This window comes from Brassica napus, chromosome A5 (assembly GCF_020379485.1).
Source record: "Brassica napus cultivar Da-Ae chromosome A5, Da-Ae, whole genome shotgun sequence".
In the NCBI taxonomy this organism is placed as follows: Eukaryota; Viridiplantae; Streptophyta; class Magnoliopsida; order Brassicales; family Brassicaceae; genus Brassica; species Brassica napus.
The window spans coordinates 7,512,985-7,537,146 of NC_063438.1; the positions used below are offsets into that span (position 1 = coordinate 7,512,985).

The 24,162-nt window shown below is 29.4% G+C and overlaps 1 protein-coding gene across 2 annotated transcripts; it reads left to right on the plus strand.

Annotated features, from left to right (window-relative positions):
• Positions 1 to 18,958: 18,958 nt before the first annotated feature.
• On the plus strand, positions 18,959 to 21,047 carry LOC106451371 (transcription factor TCP10-like). 2 transcript variants are annotated; one of them, XM_013893294.3, is made up of 2 exons: positions 18,959 to 20,590; positions 20,693 to 21,047. In XM_013893294.3, exon 1 carries the CDS (start codon positions 19,538 to 19,540, stop codon positions 20,582 to 20,584), a length of 1,047 nt encoding a protein of 348 aa, XP_013748748.1. In that variant the 5' UTR covers positions 18,959 to 19,537; the 3' UTR covers positions 20,585 to 20,590; positions 20,693 to 21,047. The 2 variants fall into 2 exon arrangements, with proteins under 2 accessions (XP_013748748.1, XP_013748749.1); XM_013893295.3 differs by having other exon boundaries at positions 18,983 to 20,590; positions 20,696 to 21,047.
• Positions 21,048 to 24,162: the final 3,115 nt, after the last annotated feature.

Here is a 24,162-nt window from a genome sequence, read left to right on the forward strand (position 1 = left end):
AACTCATATGAGTTTTAAAGCGCAAAAGAGTCAAGGAAGCATATTTTCTTTGGTTTAGGATTTCCTTTAGTTAACTTTGTGTACACATGATTGAATTTCCTTTGGTTAACTACACACAGACACAAAGACATTTCATGCTGATCATAATATGATCTCATCAGACTTTTTTTATAAACCACTATCTACAATATGTTGGAATGAAAGAAATGGTCGATGTATATTGAAATTAAATGGAGTGTTTATTTTTAGTACAAGAACACCAACAGACCAATATGAAGAGCAGAAAAAGGTTTTCAAAATAAATATCATGGATCTCAAACCAGCATTTTATTATAAAGAAGATCAATCTCAAAGAAAAACAATCAAACATAACATGTTCAGAGACAGCATGACTTCAAGACGAAAACGAAATATCATCAAGTGATAAGTACCAACATTATCTTAGTAGGAAAAAGGCTTTTTCGATATCAGATTATTGTTTAATTTTTTTATTATCTTTAAAGTTATCTTAGTTTCTATGTTCGTTTGTTTTAGTTTTATAACTTTGTATATCCGATGCAATAACTGAATTTTAATCTATATTTTAAATTTTAATATTTTATAATTTAGACATTTTACAAAATAATAATTACTATTAAAATTTCATATCACCAAACATAAAATATAAGATTCTTTATATACATTTATTTAGTTACAATTTTTTTCAGAAATAAATATTTATTTAAACATATTATTGGATAAATAATTTTTTTTTATAACTGTAGTGTGATCCTAAACGATTTCTAGGCCCAATGACTAATCACTACGAAGCTCGCAAGATACATGTTTTCTTACCACTTAAGGCGTTCCTGGTGGCGAAGGGGAATCAAACCTACGACAGTACTCACAGTTATGAGCTCTTTACCATTAGGCCAAGACCACTTGGTTAAAATAAAAAATTATAGTTAAATGTTATATGCAGCATCATATCATATACAGTAAAGACTCTATATAATAATAATAATAATAATATTAGGACTATCGTATTTTATTTATAAAATTTTATTTTACATTTTATCATTTAAAATATATTTTTATTAAATAAAATATATTTTATTTTACCGTATATACATTAATTAAAATTTTGAAATATGAACTAAATATGACTTTATTTATGATTTGATGTAAATAAAATATGTTTCATAGAATTTAATGTGGTTTTAGATATAATTTACTAAATATTATCAAAATATATTAAAATATTAAAAAATATAAAGATAATTCAATTATGAATAAAAAATAATCTTTTGTTTACATTTATATAAAATATATATACATATACATATAAATTATTAATTATGATTTTAATGGACCACATAATTACACAGAACATTTAAAAAAAATATGAATTTATCAATTTGTGTCATATTTTGAATAATCCTAACTTAGAACAGTATAAATTTATTAATTTATCGATTATTAATTTATAGATTTACTGTATAGTGATATTATTTATAAACACTAAAAATAAAAATACTAATGTTTAATGTTTTAACGTACAATTAGAGTTGATCTTAGAACAGATCATTGAATACTCATATTTATTAGATTATACTCAAAGACTGGACTTGTTTGTAGCAGTTGTCTGTTTTTTTTAAATGGGGACAACCCGCAGTTATCACTTATTATTAAATAGATCATAAATGCATAATAAATTAAGAAGATACGTTAGATCGTGCAGTGACGGCGCCAAATATACTCACATCTCTCTTCTATAGCTCCAACTAATATAAGTACTTTATGACTAGAAAAGCAAAAGGTACGTAGATTTATTGATAGAACGGAGTATATTTTTAGAGTTTGTTGTTATTGCGTGGGTACACGTAAAGCCAATTCAGATGCCGTTAAAACAAAACTAACGGCTAAACTCTCTTTAAGTGATGTTCATGTGCCTCGAAGAATCATGATTCAGGCGGCAAAATTTAGTGGCCACGACCGCATTTCACGTTTTTCTTTTATAAAAGTATAAATTTTTGTGAACAAAATTATAAACTTAAATCTGACCCCAGAAAACAATAAACAAAAATCAAGTCTTTTCGACAGTGAATTCGGGGCCCATAACGGCGATGTGTCTCCGCCGGATACATTAAGGTCTAGGGTTATTCCGTAATTCAAATATTGTTAAAACATTGTTATTTGATAAGCTAGGTTGTTAAATTGCGATAGATAAGGTTGCACAACTGATGATTAGACCGTTGTGCATAATGTTGATAGATTTAGACAGGTATGTTATATTTTGATTAATAGGTGGAAGATTTATCGTGAAGTTAGGAATCAAAGTTGAGTTCTTCCACTGCGATTACAATTATGTTTAGAATCAAGAATTCCGATCGATTCTTCATTGTATAAATCTTTTGAATTAGTGTGGATTTTGATGTGGAATTTCTCGGTTATATATATAATTATCAAATTTTAATGCTAGCCTCCTAGGTTGAAGGAAAATTAATTACATATTTTAGTTTGTTGATAAATACTGAACTGGTAAACTTCATAGAACTTGGTTTCAAATTTTTTTAATATATAGAACTACTAACTAAAAGTCTGGATTTTATATACATTTAACATAACAAGAGCATGTAATATAACATATGTGATATGTTAATATGTTATGCAATACAACTATGCATCTAATCAGGCCCTTTCTCAAAAAACAAAAAATAACTATGCATGCAATCGACACAAATGCATAACGCAGAAAAACTATTTTTGTAAATTGCTGCGTACAAATGCTTGATACTCACTTTGATCTGTTACTTCTTTTATCTTTGTTGCGTAAAACCAAGTACATTAGAAACACTATAAATCAACACGCTATAAATTGATAATATGATAAAGTAATAAATTTTTCCATACCTAAATTGGGTTAGTGTAAACTATTACATAATTTAATAAAACAACTATTTGAAAAAACATATAAATATATGATCCTAATATAAATAGCTTAAATATAAAAGTTTTACGTACAAACAAATTTGAACGCAATCCTAATTTTGTTTTCAAAAGAAAGAAAGCAATTTGAAACCTTATTCCAAATCGAAGTGTCAATACCTCAAACGTTCTTTAATTTTGGCCCCTACAAACTCAAGCGACCAGAAAAACCCACTATGTAAATTAATTCTTGTGGGATATATTATTGAAACCTTACACATATGAAGCCACTTTTGTTCACTTCTCATTCACTGTCACGACTTTAAGCTGACAAAAAGAGACTTTCTAACATTTATGTAACTCATGAAGGTCGTGATGTTTATCTTCATAGACACCAAGAGTGGAAACTCTTGATAAGACATTGCGCATCACAATACCAATGCGACAACGCTGTTAGTATAATATCTCATTTTTTTCTTCTGCAACTCTGGTTAGGACAAGTCATTTGATAAATATGCTTCCAAATGGCATAAGAATCATTATAAAACATTTTCCTTTATTTCCGACAATGGTACTGCTTTCTATTGTACGCTGTGACTCACAAACTTTATTCTAGGAAACTTTAGAACAGAGAAATATATTTTATTTTAATTTTTTTTGGGGATTTACCAAATATGACTCAAAATTTGATTTTGATTGCAAAAGTATACCTAAACTTAAATTAAATACAAAAGTAATCAAAAAGTCTCGTAAAATTACAGCCAGTCCCTTGTAACCAAACAAAAAAACAACTCATTTTTACGAATATAACCTACTAAATCTTCTTGAGTCTTCTAAGATTCTGTTAAGTATTCTGGACGACGTCCACGAAAGTCGTCTGGTATAGTTGATCTTAAAAATAATTTATAAATTTTGTAAAAATATATTTTGATAAGCGAAAAATTAAAATCATGTAATTATAAACAGTTTTAAATGACATAAATTAAGATATAGTATAATTGAATTGTTTTCAACATAGATGAGTGAAAGTAGTGAATCATGATATTCTTTGGTCTAGGGTTTGACAATATATATTGTAGTATTGTATGTATTCTTAGGGTTAGATTTTGGAAAGTTTAAATGTTTTTTAGAAAAATTAAATTTTTACCTACATGTGATTATTTTTGTGTATAGTAAACACCTTTTAAGTTAAATTTGATTTTATAAAGTGTTTAGTTAATTAATTTAGTTTATAGGTTATGTTTAGGGTCTAGACGACAAACATGTAAGTCGTCTGGCGATTAGAAAACTTTTCTGAAAGTCTTCTAACTCCCGCTAAAAATAATTTAGTTTCCCGCTAAAAATTTTGAAGTCTTTTGGGCGACTTACAAGTAAGTCGTCTAGTAAGTCTTCTGATAAAAAATATTTAACTTTATTGGAATTTTTGTCTTCATATATAAAGAAAAATTTACACATTTTCTCTATTTCTCTCAAATGACTGCAACAAAAATAGTATGTTCCTCATTCTACAACTCTCCAACCTCTCTCTAATCTCTTTGAATTTATGAACATAAAACTTTATATCAATTAATTGTTTTTGTCTCATGTTTTTCTCACTAGTTTATATTGTTTTGCAAGTTTTTCATCACATGGTTCTCATTTTCCACTCATTTAAAGGTATATTTATTAATTTCATATATGTATTTTTATGTGTTCTATAAATGTAGACCTATCTAATCTTTCACTCATTTTCTCTGTTTTAGAACCATTTGAACGTTTTTGGAGATGCAAGTTTTTTAGATCTGGATTTGCATATGTAGGTTTTTCAGATCTGGAAGACTTTTTGGCTAGAAGACTTCCAGGAAATATTCCAAACGACTTCGAGGAAGTCTTCTAACGGAGTCTTCTCCTATGTCTCTCTTTCATAATAGATCTGAGCATTTTGGTAAGTTTTTATGTTTGATTTTTCTTCGTTTGGTAACCTCCTGTTGCATAAAGTTCATACCTTTTTTCCAAACTAAAACTCCGCAAACCCACTCTAATCTCTTTGACTTTAAAACACTAAACTTTATATGAATTTTTCATTTTTGTCTCATGTCTTTCTCACTAATATATCTTTTTGTTGCAGGTTTTAATCAAATGGTTCTCATCTTCCATTTGGATATGTACTTTGTGTGTTCTATAAAAGTATGTCTATCTAATTTTCCACTCATTTTCTCTATTTTTAAGTCATTTGAACGTTTTTTGATATAATATACAGGTTTTTCAGATCTGGGTTTGATATAATACGTTAGAAGACTTCCAGGAAGTTTTCCAGACGACTTCAAAGAAGTCTTCAAGACGACTTCCCGGAAGTCTTCTGACGGGGTCTTCTTCCATATCAAGTGAAGTCTAAGCTTGTCTTTGTAGACGAATGATCTATAATAGTTTTGTTTGTGGTATGTTTTGTTATTTGCATGTGTACTCCTTTAGTTGTGACTCTTTTTGTAAATTTGAGATATTAATAAAAAAGTTTGGTAAATATGTTCATTTTCCACAATATTATCTTGCTAGTATTATTTGACATAATTGAAGTTATTGATACAACTTCAATAGCAAAACACAATAACACAAAAAATTAATCAAATTTATTACATCTAAAGGAGATGAATTCTAAAGAAAACTTAGTCAAATTCACAAAAGAAAATATTACATAAGTTCAAAGCTAGAACATTTTCATTAGATACATAAGTAAAAAGTATATCTTATGATCTGAGAAGATACATTAAACCATGTTACTTGATATTTTTAAAGTTACTTAACACTTTTGAAAATTAAAGTTACCTAACAAATTTACAAAAACTAATGTAGATGAGTTCCACGGAAGTCTTTTCAATTAGCTAGAAACTTTACTAAATGTTGGTAACCTCATAAATATCAACAATTAAGTTATAAATTTCATTCAGTAGCCCCAATATTGATTAATATACATGAATTAACAAAAAAAATTAAAAAGTCTTTATAGTTTTAGAGAAAATGAAAGTTTATTAAACATCGACGCAGACGACTTCTACGGAGGTCGTCTGGTAGACTTCTAGGAAGTCGTCTATTTAGGTTAGTTTTGCAATTGATTTTTAACATCCATTCGAGACGACTTCCATGTAAGTCGTCTAGGAAAAACGGTTAGTTTTGCATTTGACCGGATTGTGTCAGAAATTTGATTTTTCCTCGATGACTTACACATAAGTCGTCTAGTATAAAATTAAAAAAATAAATATTTTGTTATACCTAAACGACTTCCATGTAAGTTGTCTCAGGTTAGTTTTGTAATTGAAAAATAAAATAAAAAAATTATTTTTTAGAAACCATTACTAGTGATGCTCTAACCAATTAATAACGTTGCTCTTTTAGCGCTCTACCATTCCTAGATTTAAGTTTTTGAGGGAGTATCCTGTGTGGGGCTGTTTAGAAACAAGTGTTGTAAACGGTATTGACTCCTTCTATAAGGCCAATTAATCAACTTGATATTTTGTCGACCTAATGTGAAAAGATATTTTTGCTTCTTTTAGGAAACAAAAATGTCATGTTATACATATAATTCATATAATTTTAATACATTGTTTTTGTTCAGACGTTTAGCCATGTGATGTCGTATTATTACAATCATTTTTCATATATATATATAGCAAATGCTTTATTTAAAATACTGAGTTAGGTTAAATATTTAGAAAATTTCAATATTTGTTGCTAAATTTCGTGGGTGAAAGAAAAAATTCAAGAACGGAAGAATATCTATTGTTATTTTTTCACATGGTACTCCTTCGTCTCCCTACTATTGTATAATACCCTACATTCTGATAATTGTGTTCAGAGCCGCTGAGCCGAATCTGATAAATTCAGTTCCAGAAAAGCTTTCAAAATTCAAAATTCAAAACAAGCAGAGAGAGATAACTTTTTGTGTTATCTTGGCCCTATAAAAATATAATATGTCCGGTCTTGAAGCACATGCTTTGTTAGTTTATATTAAGGCCTGACCCTGGTTATGTTACTCTTTGGAGTCTATGTGGTAAATTCAGACACAAACACAATATATATATATATATATATATATATATATATATATATATATATATATATATATATATATATATATATATATATATATATATATATATTTACAATACTCGTGTTTGACGTTTTTATATGTTATGGTTTACTTCAGAATTTAACGATTCCAAAATGTAGACCCATGGCTCAATTTTTTTTTTACATAATTAGTGTTCAAATGGGGCATGATTTAAAAAAAAAAATTAAAAAAGAGCCCAAAATTTTTATGTTATCCATAAAGTATATGTAAATTTTTTTTTTTGAAAAACTATTTTGTCCAGGGGCCCATAATTTTCTTGAGCCGGCCCTGGATACATAGGTTCGATTCTACGCCAACGGACTACATTAAAGTCCTTAGAGACCATAGCCCGTGGGAGACATGATAAAAACAGTAAAAACAAACCGAAAAGGATAGGTCAAGCTAAGAATCAAATCACACACGAGATTACAAACCCGCATCAAACCACGTACGCATAAAAATAACATCGAACTTCTCACTGCTCCCTTGTCCTAGCATGTCATTAAGCCAGCAAAGCCATGAGTGTCATCCAATCTAATTCGCACCGATTGCTTAATGAACCCAAGACATTATTAAGTTCATAGGAGAAATAAATCAGGAATTACGATGCCAAAAGAACTTAAGGATCAACGATCCCCAACAAAAGGGTAAAACAAGCGCACCAAAGCCCACTAACTCAAGACCCTTACTGGTTACTGCAAACCTGAGATTACTGATACTGGATCTGTAACCGAGAAAAAACAGGAGAAGCCTTTGGAACATCTTTAAAAAGACGACTTTCTATGGCATCATCTAGGAGGGAAGCATGCCGAAACCAAACTGAAACAACTAGGGAAGAGAGGCGAAGCTTAAATAACACAGTAACTCCAAACCAAACAAAGTAGAGCAAATCACCGCATAAGTGCGAGAAACACAAGCTTGAAGATGGAAAAGACCACACCACCTTAAAGAAAACACCTACGAAACAGAAGTAAAAACTATTAGACGACCACGATGGACCAATCCACATGAATATAATTAGCTGGGCTTCGGCCTGGACACTTCTCATGTTTAATCAAAAAACAAAAGGATTCATATTGCCTTGACAAAAAGAGTATGACTGTGTGATCGACTGATGGAAACGTGTTATTCACGCGTCATAAATGCCTCGCATATCTTCAAGCCTATCTCTTAACTCACGATCGGGACTTGTCGATTCAATAAGTCCTTTTAAGCTCTCCTTTTTTGTTTCTTCCCCTTTTAATCATTTTTTTACCAGGTGTGGGCTAGCTTTGTGCGAAGCAAAGCGAGCTAATATATATTTTTTAATAATTTTATTTTAATACTCTATCTCTTTCAAAAAGATACATATTTAAAAAAAAAAAATTTCAAAATGATAGATTTTTTTAATTTCCAATGCACTTTTTTAACAACTAATAATGACTAATTGTAAACTAATTGCATTTTCTAAATTTTTATTGGTTTAAAATTATAGGAAATAGACAATCACAAAAAATTATGCAATTAATATTGAAATTTAATATTCCCTCTGTTTCTAAATAAGTGTTATTATGATATTTTTCATACAAATTAAGAAAGTGACGGAATATATGTAAGTTGTTATTAATTATACCTCTCTGGCCAATAGTATTTGAGATAAATAAAATTATATTTATAAAATCAATGCAGTTTTTTAATAATTTTCAGGTGAAAACAAGTATAATTTTCTTTGGAATTGTAAAGTGACGTTTTTTATGACAACAAAAATGTTAAAATGACACTTATTATGAAACATAAGGAAGTATATTTTATTAATCCGTGTGAAAAAGCTAAAACATGTATCATTTTGTAACGGAGAGAATATTATTTTTATATTTATGCTAATGTATTTAATTAGATATAAATATTATTTCTTTTGTGTGTTTTTGGTATTTTTAACCAAATCTCAATTGTTTATTGTGTGAAATTTTTTTATGTATTGTTTATACATGATTCTTCTATTTAGAAATTGAATCTTAATTTAACATATTTTTTTTAATATTAAAGAGTCTAATTTAAAAAAAAATGGTTTAAGTGCAAACACACTCAATCTGAAAAAAAATCTTTATTTTATTAGTACATGTTCTTGGCCACATAACTATGTAGATAACTTGAATAAAACTCAATAATACATACCACATTGATTTTCATGATCATTTTAAAGAAATCTGATACTTGCATATCAAGACCCAATGTGCATGTTAAACATGTATTGCTAAATATTAAAAAATTTTAAATTAGTGTCATGTTATAAAAATATAACAATGTTAAATTAAATTAAACTTTGAATAAAATTTACATTGTGTCACAAATAGTAGTTAAATATTTTCCTTCTTCAATGAGATATTTTAAAGGTTCAACATTCACAATTTCGTCAATAATATCTAAAACACAAAACATTAGAAAGAAAAATTCGTTAACAAACATATCATAAATAAGACACATGAATAAAAACAAAATAAAATATAGAAAATATACCGACTAAATATTCCTTTTCCATATTGACATTCCAATATTTTTTTAAATTCTTTGAATTATCATTATTTGTTGACTCTTTTGGAAAATCATCAGAAAATATGACTTGTGTTGTTATATAGAAATTTATCTTTAAAAGCAGAGGAATTGTTATATTTTATGATATAATCAACGAAAATGAAATTATGCAGAATAAAAGAATCCCCTTAAGATAATGTATATCAAAAATTACCAAAAGACAAGTCAATAGAAGCATGAGTCCTAGTTCTCTACAAATTAAATTTCAAATAAGTGACTAACAAAAAATCATATAATTAATGTGAATCAATAACAAAATAAATTAATATATTTACAACGGCATCAACCAACACCAATTCAATTAAAACAAATTTTGATTTTTTCATGATTCTAAAGTATCAACATTTTTACTATAATTATATAGCAATCTTTAGCCGACTCAATAACTCTAATAAGAAAAGTGAAATGGGGTTTTTTTTTCAAAAAGGCAACATTTGAAAATGTTTCATATTATTCAAAGATGAAGTTTTGTGTGTATTTCCCATCAAACGTATGATGAGAATATATTACTATCATGGCATAGAATTGGCAAATTATTATAATACATTATTAAAGTGGGTACTAAGATAAAGTCGGCATCATAATTCTTTGTATTAGCATTTACATACTACTATAACTATAATACGACATAGACTAAGATAAATATCACTTAAACATTATTTATATCATTAAACTATAAAGTACAATAAAAATAGATTATGTTCCACATCCGGTAACAAATATGATTTAAAATTACCAGTAACAAATATGATTTTAAAACAAAATAATAAGAATTAGTTCTAACTCGTCAAAGTTACAAAATTTATTTAACAATTATATATCTAATTACAAAGCTTGAAATAGTTATATTATTTAAATTAATAAATTAATGACTTAGAGAAAAATAATAATAAATTAATAATTTAGCTAAATCCTAATAAAAACATAACAAATTAGTAAAATTAACTAAAATCATGGAGAACATGACAAATAAACAAAATCAAAATAATTATATATCTAGGGTCCGATTGGTAATGGTTGTAGCTTTAATTTTTTTGCCGTAGAAAAAACATGTAGACTTTTTGCTGTGGCTTCAGATTTTGCTGTAGAACTTTATGGAAAGCTCAAAAAATTGATGTGGATATTTAGCTCTACAAATCACTTGTACAGATGTAGGTTATTTTAAGAGCTGTGATTTTTAAAAGCTATAACCTAATAAAAATATGAAAAATAAGAAAAACTAACTAAAACCATGGAAAACATGACACATAACCAATATCAAAATAATTATATATCTAGTTACAAATTTCATAGTTATATTATTTAAATTAATAAATTATTAACTCAGCTAAAAAATTATTAATAAATTAATGACTCAGTTTAAACCTTTAAAACATGACAAATAAGCAAAATTACATAAAATCATGGAAAAAATGACAAATAAGCAAAATCACTTCATAAATAAATAGTATAGATCAGTGAATATAAAGTTGGTGGATCCACTTTTTCTTTAAATTTTATATGCTTAAGAATTTTTTTTAGAAAAAAAATAGTTTTAAATTTCTCTTTTATATACCTAATTTTGTTGTATAATGATTTTCTATTTTAATTTAAATTTAGTTTAGTCTGTAGAACTATTTCTAGAGAACAATTATTACCGACAAATTATAATTAACTCAAAATAATAAATAATTTTGTGTGCATTTCAATAAATTGAGAATCCATATAAACATTTAAGTTACACAAAATTCTAAATAAACTAAAAATTTTAAATCAATTATAAAATCACAAAAATAAAAATCTTTATTCCAAGCTAAAAGATATTTTTTTTGGGCAAAGTATCCAAAGAAACTTAGTCTATTAGATCTTTGGTTATTTTCAAAGAATTTGCACAATCTATCTCAAAATTTAATATACTTTTTTTAGTTTAATCATTTTTTATTTCTTCTGGACATCTTCCGTGTATACCCCCTCGTCATAATGTTGTTTGGAACATCTTGCTCTTCTAGCTCTTGATAATTGGTATCCTCTTTTGGCCGGTGGGGGCGGAAAATTTTCAATTTAGAAAGAAAAAGATGAAAACTATCACTTTCAAAAGCTTCAACAAAACTTTTTCAAAAAGAAAAAAAATCTTCAAAAAACACAAAAATAAAAAAGAACTTGCAGCATTTGATATGATGCGTTGCTAGAAATTGTAATTTTGAGATGAGAATTTGTCTTATACTAATGTGCAAAAACAAACAAAAATGTTAGGCTGTTAGGTGCGGGATAGATTTAATGCAGAAATAAAAGCAAAAGCTAATAATGTCAGAAAAATGACATTAAATCATCATCTTGGATCACGAGATCTCTCATTTGTTCCTTTCACTTATTTTTCTGTATATCCGTATCTTGGTTATGCCTTGTTGTTTACTTTACTTTCACCAATTTGATTGATTTATTATCCCCATGTTTTAGGATTTTTTTCGTTGCAAACAGTATTTTCATTCTATTTTCACTATTCAATGTCAGAGATTGAAAAAAAAATCTTTTGAAAAATAAAACATTTAGAAAAATATAGACGACTGAATCATCAAAAGCAATAATATAATTCATATGAATAAGTTGTTAACTTAGCTATTATTGTACAACTACTAGCAAGTTCCTTAATAACCATCCAAAGTTGCTTTTCTTTCTAACAATATATAAACCAAACTTCTTGCGATATATATTTGATATATCAAGAATATTCTTTGTTTGAAAAATAAAACTGGTATTAAATTATGTTATTCAATTGACTATTAAAAAAACTTTGTTCTATAAACTTTATTAAAAATTCATGGTAATTAATTTCAATAATATATGGTTGAATTGTTCCCACATAGATATATGTTGCAATAGACCAAAATATTGTTGGCGAAGTTTTTATTTTTTAATGGTAAATTGGTGGCAAAGTTTTGTTGTCAGTGCCGGGTTGATGAAAATGACTATCACTAAAACTAAGTTTTGAAAAAAAATATTGTGATCTATTGCATACTTCTCTGCACCAGGGTCTATGTATCACATGTATACAAAAGTTGTAGCTTATAATCATTTAAAATACTTATAAAACTAAGGCCTTCTTCACATATCAACTTCTTTGAAAAACTGGTGGAATTTATGGCATGAAGTTTAATTATTCCCAGTTACTTTATCCTATTCATAGTGTGAATGAATAATACGGATACATTTCAATGCTATATCTATGGCAACATTAAGTCACTGCTAAAATATGTGAATTTCAATAACATTTACTCAAACTGTTTACATGAGTTCTTAGACCATAACATTGGAGAAGCATATCTACGGAATGAGATGTAGAAAAATAGAAAGATTAAACCGTTGTCAGATGTACTTACGTACATAGATGAGTAAACGTTAAAATGCTGACAAAAATTTCCAAATTATAATCGTCAAGAGAAAAGAAAGCACTGCCTGCACCGTCTTTTATCGACCACGACATATATATATATATAGACGCATGTCAAATTGTCAATGCAGGCAATCGTATCTCCACTAATGACTGATGCTCGAATATCGTTGGATCATTTGTATCGTATGAATTCTTTTTACATGAAAAACAGTAATATGAATCAGTCATCAATGTTCTTGTACGAAGGCTAGAGCTTGAAAGATATTAGTGTTAGCGTGCGTGTTCACTTTTATTTTCGTCGTACTGATTATAAACTAAAAATTATTTGACAGAAGAAACCAATAGAAAGCTTAAAAGAAAAACACACACATGAAAAAAGCAAAGATGGAAGAGGGGTCCATTTCTGCCACCGTCCTCTCATCTTCAAGGTCTGCAAACACAGCATATGCCTTAGCCCTACACTTTCCGCATACAATTTACAATATACTGTTATTCTTTTTTTTTTAATCTCTGGAAATTCAAAAAAGTATTAAAAATTTATGGAAATTCAAACTTCACAATGTATTGTAGTACCCTAAAGCTTTTAGCAAAAATACAGAAAAAATCGCATTGATTACTATCTCTCTGTCCTGATACTGACAGTTTAACTCTCTGGCTAAAGAACAAAGGTTGTTTGCAGAGGTACCCATTTAAAAGAGACAAAATTCATCTAACCCAAAAAATTTAAATTTCTGGCTACAAATTAATGGTTCCAATTGTTACAAGTAACTAAGTTTTGCTTGCTTCTAAAGCTAGATAAAAATTTATATTAAATTCAAAATAGTAAACTTTTATTCAGTTCTGATGTGAAAATAAGACCACCAAATATTTATTTAACTAAAATATTTGAACGAAAGAAACTCTAATTTCTAATAACTTAACTTTTTGAAAATTATGTGGTCACAAAATCCTCAACGTTGGGGAAATTGAGGTCATTGCAGACTGCAGCCACGACCGCCTTTAGCTTTTATTACGCATTGCTAACAAAGCATGATCATCATCTCCATATCAAATTTATGAATAATATGGCAAGCTATTTGGCTATCAATTCGAATCCATCCACGCTTATTTATTCTGAGCAACTATAAGATAACTTTTTCGTAGGTTTATCTCCTGTATGGTATTATTTAATTTAATATTATGTTTGAATTAAAGAACCTTTATTTGGATTTTAGATTCACTAATAATATTTAAAATTCATATATTTCAATCTAAGATGGTGATACAATAACGACATTAGCAGGAATCCTTAGATTATACGTCAGTTTCATGTATATAATATTTATAATGTAAATCGGGCCATGAGTTTTAATTTTATTTAAGCTTTTAAAAATGACACTTTAAATATATATATATATATATATATATATATATGGACAGTTAAAAATCAACATGTATGAGGCTTTCAAGCATTGATAACACTTATAGATTACAGTTTCTATTAGGGATGGGCGTTCGGATACCCGTTCGGGTTCTGATTGGATATTTCAGATGTTTGGGTATTTCGGTATAGAGGTATAGAACCCGGGTCGAGTTTGGGTATTTTTAGTTCGGGTTCGGGTATTTTGGATATAACCGGAAAAAACAAAGCATTTGATAAAAGAAAATTTAAAACCACATAATTTTTGCAGAAAAAAAAACTATTCCTCTTCTTGCTTTTGTTATGTAAAAAGATCGAGAGTAACAAGGGAAGCTCCATGGATGGAAACTATCCCTCCGGTATGAAGAACGACAAGATGGTTTGAAGTGGCTCCGGTTGTTACAGTGATGTTTATGGTGGTTATTGTTGATGACGACAGCAACTAATGTCTTCGAAAAACCTTATATGGATCGTGAGAAGAACAATATTTTAGGAAAAAAATCTTGTAGGGATAGAAGATGAGAGATGTAGATGGTGCTTTAGTCTCACGTTTAAAAATGAGATACATATTCATATATATATGTATATGTGTGTACATATTTAAGTTAAGAAAAATAGTGATTTGATATTGATTTTATATAATATTAATTAAGCAAAAATTGGTTAAGAGAAACCAGTCATTACATATTGGATGAAAGATGTAGATTTAGGTTAAAATATTTATATTTTTGGATGACTTCAGGTATTAATTCGGATTTCAGATATACCCGATCGGGTTGGGATTTCAAAACTTGTTCAATACAAAACCCGTTCGGGTATTTTTCTACTTTGGTTTGGATTCCGGTTCGAGTTTTTTGGGTCGGATTCGGATTCAGATTCGGGTACAAATTTCTATTAATACTAGATTGAGTATTATGAAGTTAGTACCAAAGTACAAATTATATGTGTACCACTGTAGTTGACAAAAAAAAATGTGTACCACTGTATCAAAATTCGTGCATAAAGAAGCTATGTTTTTATGTAAATATTACTTCATATTTTTCATGATAGTTAATGTTTAATTGTTACAGACATATTAAAATTATTTTTATTTTTATTAAAATATTTATTATTAACCTACGTAAAGTTTAATTAATGATAAATAATCATAAAACATTAAATATATTTTTTATATTAAAAGTTAAAAACATCATATAACTTGAGATATAAAGTATGTTAATTGCCATGAAATGGATGGAGTAGTAAAAGGTATACACCAAAAAGTTTTTTAAAATTTTAATAATAAAAATAGTATATGAAAAATAATCTTCGCCGAATAAAAGTTAATAAAGTTTTCAGTTGTATATATGATGTCTTTATGGGATTATATTTAAGAAAGAGTATTTATTGATATTAAAAAGTACTCTTTCCGTTTTTTTATATATGACGTGGAATTTTTTTGTTTCAAATTATTTCACGTTTTCAATTTTCTATGTAAAATTTATTACTAATTAATGCTAGATGACCAATGATATTATAGTTTCTATTTTATTATTGGTTAAATTGTGGTTAGATAAACAATTAATAATGTTTTTGTTTAGAAATTAAATGTTTCTTAATCTATGTGCACAATCCTAAAGCGTTAAATATAAAAAAACGGAGGGAGTAGTATTTCCTTAGCTTGAACAAAAAAAAGAAGCTAATTACAGTTATTTTCTATTCACGATACGTATGTAAAAGTATATCATACACAAGCTCAGGGACCTAAGTATTCATTATTCAGTTAGGTTCCCCAACGTCCAACACTAATTATTATACATTCGCATTCCATTATTCTCGACGCTTCCTAGCTCTTCCTATCTAGATATATAGCCTACTTTCCAGTTGGAAAAAGGGGTTCAATAATTAAATGCTTCACTTAAATATATATGTAAGAACTAGCTATTAACAAGATTTTTTTGGGTCACTAAGTTATTAACAAACAGTATCATACATGATCAAGCATTTGAAAGTCTTTGAACAAATGCAAACTATAGATAAACGATAAAATATCGCAAGTTATCTTTCAAGACCAAACTGGCTTAACGTCGTAGGTTAATTTGTTGATACAAACGGTTGCATATTTTTAGTGAACTAAACTCTACCTAAAACAGACAATGCAAGTTTATGTAAATGTTGTGAGCTTAATCGTCCAGAAGTTGTTTTATATATTTTCTGAATTCTAACACCGTAGGTACCTAGGAATTTCATCTATGATCGAATATCAGTTCTCAAAATTTTAGTTGGTCATGACCAAATGTATAAAGAGGAACTCTCTAAACTCTAATTAAAATCATGGAAATTTATTTTTGGTAAAAAGGTTCATCATGGAAATATGAAGCAAAGTTTATATGCGCGATGATGAGATGTAGAGTTCAGCCGAGGAAAACGGTCAGGACATAACGAATATATTGCAAAAATCAAATTAGTATGAAGTGTTTTTGAGCTTATTATCATGGAGATAAGAATCTCGGACTTCGATAACGAGTTAAGGACATCGCTTTCTGTGAGGGATGGTAAATGTATAATATTCCAACTTCTAAGATATATATTAGTGCATGTGTTTTACCAAAAAAAAATATTAGTGCATGTGAGAAGAGTTACAAGAAATGGTTTAGTATATATGTCATTTCAATGCATTTGAATACTCAGAAGAGTTTTGAAAAAGAACTCGACAAGTAATCATGTTTAATATAGAGTAATTTATAATGGTTGGTCTACTAGTAATTTACTCGGTAAATCAATCGAAAAAATAAACAATAATTTGCATGGTAAATCAATATCTTGTTTTTTTTTTTTACTGTGTAGTCCAAACCATCCATCGGATGAAGTAGAATCAAGACAGATAGAGGACATAAGACTTAGATATCCACGTACGGAGACAGTCGAGATACTACAAAACCATAAAATACTTTGGATCTTTATTTAGAACGGTCCAACCCACCACTGCATCATGTTACAATGATGCCAATGAGCTTTATGAGAACATGTGAGAGTCACGGTGTCTCTCTCAGTATAGCTCGATCGGTTGCGAATTAACCTGGAAAGTTCTCTTCACTACCAATTCGCCAAACTTATTCACGGAGGAATAGTTCAGTAGTCATTCATAGAATAAAATTATATATTTTAAGTAAAAATTAATTGAATTGGGTATGATTTACTTTTTAAAAGTGGAACTGATGGATAAGATATAGAGGGCTAACTTAAGTTTCACGACTTGCAAGTATAAGGTGGAACCGTGGAATCTTTTGGGATGAAGGCAGATTTTGCATGCGCGTATGCTTTTTCTAAAGACATTAAATTAAAAAAACCTGCAATTCTTTTTTTTTTTTAATTCAACTTTCGGAAGTCTTCAAGTTGACGACAAATTTGACACTTTTTAGTTTCTGCTTTTTTCCTCTTATTATATTTTAATTGTGGTTTATGTAACATACTCAAATCTAGATCGAGTGGACTATTTAATTGATTGTTTCTACACACACATAAATATGTTAAATATATTGTTTACAAGTTATAACGAGCTATTGGAAACGTTTCTAACACCTTTTTAAACTGAGCTTTAGATACCTATTTATAACTGCATGGGATTTCTATAAGACTATAACTTTGGTTACTCTCAAAAATGAATTATAAGATTATTCGTCTTTATCAGTGTTACATTAATGTGAATTATTAGATTGTTCGTCTTTATCAATCATATAACTTTGTTTACTCGCAAAAAAAACAAACAATTAAAGTTTTTGATAACTAAACTGAAGATATGAAATTTTTAATTTTAACAAAAATTTTTAACTTATATCGTCGGCATAAAATGCTATTTTATGAAACTAGGGGATTTATTTTTCATTTTTCTTTTAATTTGGAAGCAAAAGTATACTATTTATGTTTATATAACCAAAAGTTTAAAACAAACGAATGTTTACAAAATTATCTTCAAAACTCAAAACTAATAATCAAATCTATAACGAATGGTTGTGGTAAGAGGAAAAAAGAGTCTGAAACGTATGTTTCATTGCCCTCTTTTTAGTGGAACGAGAAAAAGCTGGTGTGTATCATTATCAACGTCTTGAATAATAAGGGAAAGATGTTTAAAATAATCACAAAAAGGGAAAATTTATTATCATAAATGTTAGAGTTGTAATTACAAGGAAAAGCAAAATTTTCAGACGATGACCTTAATCATAAGTTCCTAACACTTTTTGCTCTTTTAAATTCGAATCTCATTCAACATTAGGCTTTAATCATGGTTATCCACATGAAACAATCTTCTCTCTCCTTGCATAGTATATAGAAATAATTGGGAAACTATTCTATCAATAATACTTGTACGTCAATCTATTTCATTGCCCACTCCGTTTAACATATAATTTCTACCGACCAACATTTGTGTATATTTTTGGTCAAAAACATACATGTATATATGTGCGTGTGCTTTTTTCACATTGGTTATGTATGTTTAATATGGCATGCACGCATGATTGAAGAATAATGATTGAGGAATTTTTTCTGTAACAGATAAAATTGAAATAAATATGTGGCTAAGAACTCAAGGAAGGACACATGTTGAGACATGTTGATATGTGAAATGGGAATCTTATTATAATAAGGAACAAAGGGTTGAAAGCAAAAGGGTATATTTATTTAGTTTACTTTTCCTATTCTGAACCCTTAACTTCTGCCATCCTTTCCACCAACAATACTCCTCCATATCTCTCTTCTTCGTCTTCTTCCCCTTTAATTTTACACCAACTAAACATATCGAGAAAAGTATTTTATCTTCTTTTCTTTTCTATTCTATCAATTCTATTGTACTAATATATCTCTTTAAAAGAAAACCCTAGCTAGACCAAAGATTCCAGTTCTTTTGTTGTGAGGCCTCTTCTCTTGTTTTGTTTTTCTTCATTTTTTTTTTTGGTATCTTGGGGACATTGAATCCTGTGACTGCCATGGCAGAACTTTTGGGGATCTGCGTAGATGGGCTACTTCTTGTATCACCTTTCAGGTAGCTGTCTCCAGCCTGCATCAGATGTTATTAAACTCACTACACACCAAACACAACCACAACAACAACAACAAAAACGGCAACCATTTTGAAGAGCCAAACAAAAACCAGCACGAAAGTTTCCTCCCCAAGCTGATAAAACCCCCCCACTAGTCAAGAGCAGCGTCATTTTGAGAGGTCAACAAAATGGGACTTAAAGGTTATAGCGCCGGAGATGGAGTAGGAGAGATAATAGAGGTTCCAGGTGGTCACATAATTCGAGCCACAGGACGAAAAGACCGTCACAGCAAAGTTTTCACATCTAAGGGTCCACGTGACCGGCGCGTGAGACTCGCAGCTCACACGGCGATTCAGTTCTACGATGTGCAAGACCGGTTACAGTATGACCGGCCAAGCAAAGCCGTGGACTGGCTCATCAAGAAAGCTAAAGCTGCCATCGATAAGCTCGAAACCACTCAAGAACCACCGGAGAATGATACTACTAAACCGGGATCTTCTTCTTCCGAGCCCAACTTGGTTGATACTCAAACGCAGTTTGTAGCGGCCAATCTTGATCCTGAAGACGCAATGAAAACGTTCTTCCCAGCGACAACAACTACAAGCGGCGGTGGTACGAACATGAATTTCCAAAACTACCCTCATCATCACGATGCCGACAATATAGTTTCAAGAACAACAACCACACCGAACCTAAATCAAGATCTTGGTCTCTCTCTTCACCCATTTCAAGGAAACAACATCAACAGCACAGTAGTCCCCGAGACCAACAACTTCGCCACGTCTCATTTCGAGACATTTGGGAGAATCTCTGGTTGGAACCATCACGACTTAACGATGACGTCATCGTCGTCACCATCTGAACAACAAGAAGAGCAAGAAAGAGGTAACGGTGGTTTCATGGTGAATCTTCACCATCATCAACCATCGATGATGACATTGCTTAACAGTCAGCAACAACAAGTGTTTCTTGGTGGCCAACAACAACAACAACGGGGTACCCTTCAGTCCAGTTTATTCCCTCACTCGTTTCGTTCTTGGGATCATCATCATCAAACAACGTCGGACAATCATCATCATCATCATCACAATCAAGCTTCTCCTGTGATGTTTGCTTCTTCATCACAGTATGGTTCTCATGGGATGATGATGATGCAAGGCCTCAGCTTCCCCATCCATGGAGAAGAACCTACTCAACCAAACTCTTCTTCTTCTCCTCCAAACTCACATCTCTAAACACAGGTTTGCTTTTAGCTATCTAGCACAGTTAAAGAAAACTTTAATTAATGACTCTAAATTTTTTTATTGATCAACCCATATGTTTCTCTTTGATTTTCATTGTAGAAGAAAAGGGTAAGAACAATGGAGGTTTCTCATCTATCAGGACACGGAGGAAGAAGGATGAATTAATGAGATGGAAGAAGAGTACGCGATATATTAATTGTTTTACCATCTATGATCTATCCATATGTTTATAGATATGTGGTTTCAGTTATTATGATTCAAGACTACTTCTACTACTCTCTTTTTAGTATTTTTATTATTCAGTTTTGCTTATTTACTTTATGGTTCTGCATTGATCATCAAGACTATGATACTGAATGAGATGGGTTCTATGTGTGTGTTTCCCTTTAATATGTTCTTGTGTTATTATTTGTAATCTCATTTTTGTTCTATAAGTGAGTTATAATTTTCTGGATTTTGCTTGTGGTTTTTTTATGTCTTATACTAAGTAATGTTATCCAGTTAATTTTGAAGTTGAAATATTTAGAACTTTACGGTCGTAGAAACTAGTAATTGAAGAATAAGAGCTGCTCATCATCCTCTGTGCAGCTATCATTCATTAAGATGGCTTCTGAATTCTGTTGCCTTTAGCTATCTGCTAAAAAGTTGCGACTATTTAATAGAAAAGTCAACATTGTAACAAGTTTGGAATTTTGTGTGCAAAAGTTGCTATTGAGTATTCATGCTCTGTGACAGAGATACTAAATGATATTTCAGTCTGCTTTAGTTAGGTTTCTTGATTTTGAAAGAAGTTACATCTCTTTAAAATAATGGGAATAGTTATATGTACAGTCTCATACACATAGGGAGAGAACGACACTGATCACTGTTTTGGCAGTGGTATATATAATTTTGTGGGATAAGTTTGATGAAATAAAAGATGATATAGGTTAAAGTGTTTTGTACTTTTTAGTCACATGATGACCATCATTTCTTTATCCCAACGATGATCATACGAGACGTTAAAAGCTAAGAATTTTCGTACTAATATGAAAAGTTTGAGTACAATTTATTATTACTTTTCTTTTGCCAACTAGTATCATCTATATTAGTTAAATATAGTTACTTATCTGATATGAAAATGACCACTTTGGCATTTTGACCAAGGATTGTGCTTAAATTTATTGGAATATGTCAAGATAAAAATCGAAACAAATCCCATAAACATTATTTCACAAATAATAATCTCTAAAAATTGCTCAAGAAAAAAATAATAACATGGTTTGATAAAAAATATGTGACATGCTTCCATATTATATAACATGTACGTAAAATTTTAGTGGTGAAAAATTTAATTTATGACAAACTTTCTAAATAAAATGTAACTAAATTTAACTATATACTGTAAACAAAAATAAAATATCTAATATTACTAATATGCAAAAAGTAATATAATCGTAAATAAAAGCAAAATTCACATCACTTTTGTTGATAATTTTAGCAAATTTTATATAAATATCTATTATTTTTAAAATTTGTAAGTGTATCTTAAATTGACTTGAATTCATTTCATATAACTTTTTTTGAAATAAAGTATTGACTATTTATATATCATTATTAAATTAAATTTTCTTTATAAAATTTTATCTTTTTGTAGTTTTCTGAAATATGTTAATAACTACTAACTCATATATCACCATTAAATTTAAAATGATTCTTAATTAAACTTCTAAAAATATGTCTAGTATGCTTTTTGCTTAATTATTTTACCCTCAGTTTAGCACTTTTTCTATCATACTACTTACAACCTCCTTATTTGTCTTTTATTTGCATTACATCTACTAATGTTTAGTTTAATTTGAAACTAAAATCTATTGAGTAATCATGAGTCTCTGTGAATCCAACTCATGAATACTATTGCAGAAGAGCTCATTAAGGATAATATTGAGAATATCATCTGCTACCTCCACCGGCTTGCTTTCTCCTTCGCCGTTTTTGTTGTTGTTTCCAGTAAGAGTCTGACCTACCTTGTAAGACTCCGATCTACATCTCTTTCTACATTTCCTCAGCTATTTGTTCCTAGGTGTGACAGATCTGATCCATTTTCTCATCTTATGTTATGTTGAGTGTGAGAGTAGAGATATGTGGTTGTGTTGCTGAATATAATCCCTTATGGCTTGTTTGACAACTCCATCAATAGAGGAGGTCACATGGTGGCTAGTGTAGAGTTAATATCCGAATAGACTACTTCCCTATTTAATTTTTAGAAATGTATAACTGAATTCTGAGTTTAACATGACTTCTCAAATTCCACTGGTCCTTATATATACGGTAACCATCACATGAACATTGAGAATAGATAGGAAAAAAATGTACATAAATAAAATTATAGAAATAAGGAGGAATTATTATTCCTTATCATATTTAAAGAGAAACACATTTGTTCTATATTTCTCTAAATAAAAAGAATGAGGAGGAATAGAAAGTAAAAACTATCTCTTATAAATGATAAAAAAAAATTATGAGCATGAAAGAATGCATTATTCCTCTTCATTCCTTAGTCATCATTCATAGTGTTACACAGCTGAATGGGTACTCTATCTTCTCAAATTTCTCTAGTTTCTTGATCACTAAAATTTGTATTGAGTTTTTTGTATCTTTTCGATTCAGATGACACTTAAGGAAGCTATAGGATACATTTGCCTCAGATGAACTTATTGAGGTAACATTGTCCATCACCAAACCTAAGTCCAGCTAACGATGAACCATGAGGAACATTTTGTTTCTGGCTTCTTATTTATGTTTTTTATTGGTTTTAAACTTTTAATGTGTTCAGGTTACTCAAAAGGTAATTCGGTTGAGGAAAAGATATTTAGACGATAACAAGCGTAAATCCATGATTTTGTCAAACGAGCCAAAGAACTTTCAACTTAACTTTCCTGTTCAGTCTTTAGTAAAAGCTGACTTTGTCTGGCTTTTTGTCACAGTCTTACATGGATATGTAAGAGGAACATTCAGCTTATATAGATTCATAACTTATTCGCGAAGGTGCATTCTTCTACTGAATAACTAAAAAGAAGATAGATTCATGTGAAACTAAGAACCAATGAATTTATCATTATAAAGCGTTTTGTGGGTGGTTGTTCAAAAAAAAAAAGAAAAAATAAGCGTCTTGTAGGTGGCCTTGGATCTATTTCATAAGCCACAGGTCTTAAAGTTGTATTTTCAATTTGTATCTTCACTTATTTACTTTTGTGGGTACTTGCAAAAGATAGTAATGTCTACTACGTATATACGACGAGTTAGTAACCGCTTCGGATCAATAATATATTTTTCTTCATAAACTGCAAAACATTGTAATGTCTATACTATCAACATACGACGAGAATAAGGTATAAACTATTGGAAAAAAATCTTTGATTTCTTTTTAATAAGAAGTTAAAAGAAAAAGAAATATTTGAGCTTATAAGAGAATCCATTAAGGGGAAAGAAAACCAAACGCCAATGTAAGTAAATAACAAAAAAAAAATCAACTCATAAATCTCAAAGCAACACCTAACATAGCAAACATAATGTTTAAAACAACAAAA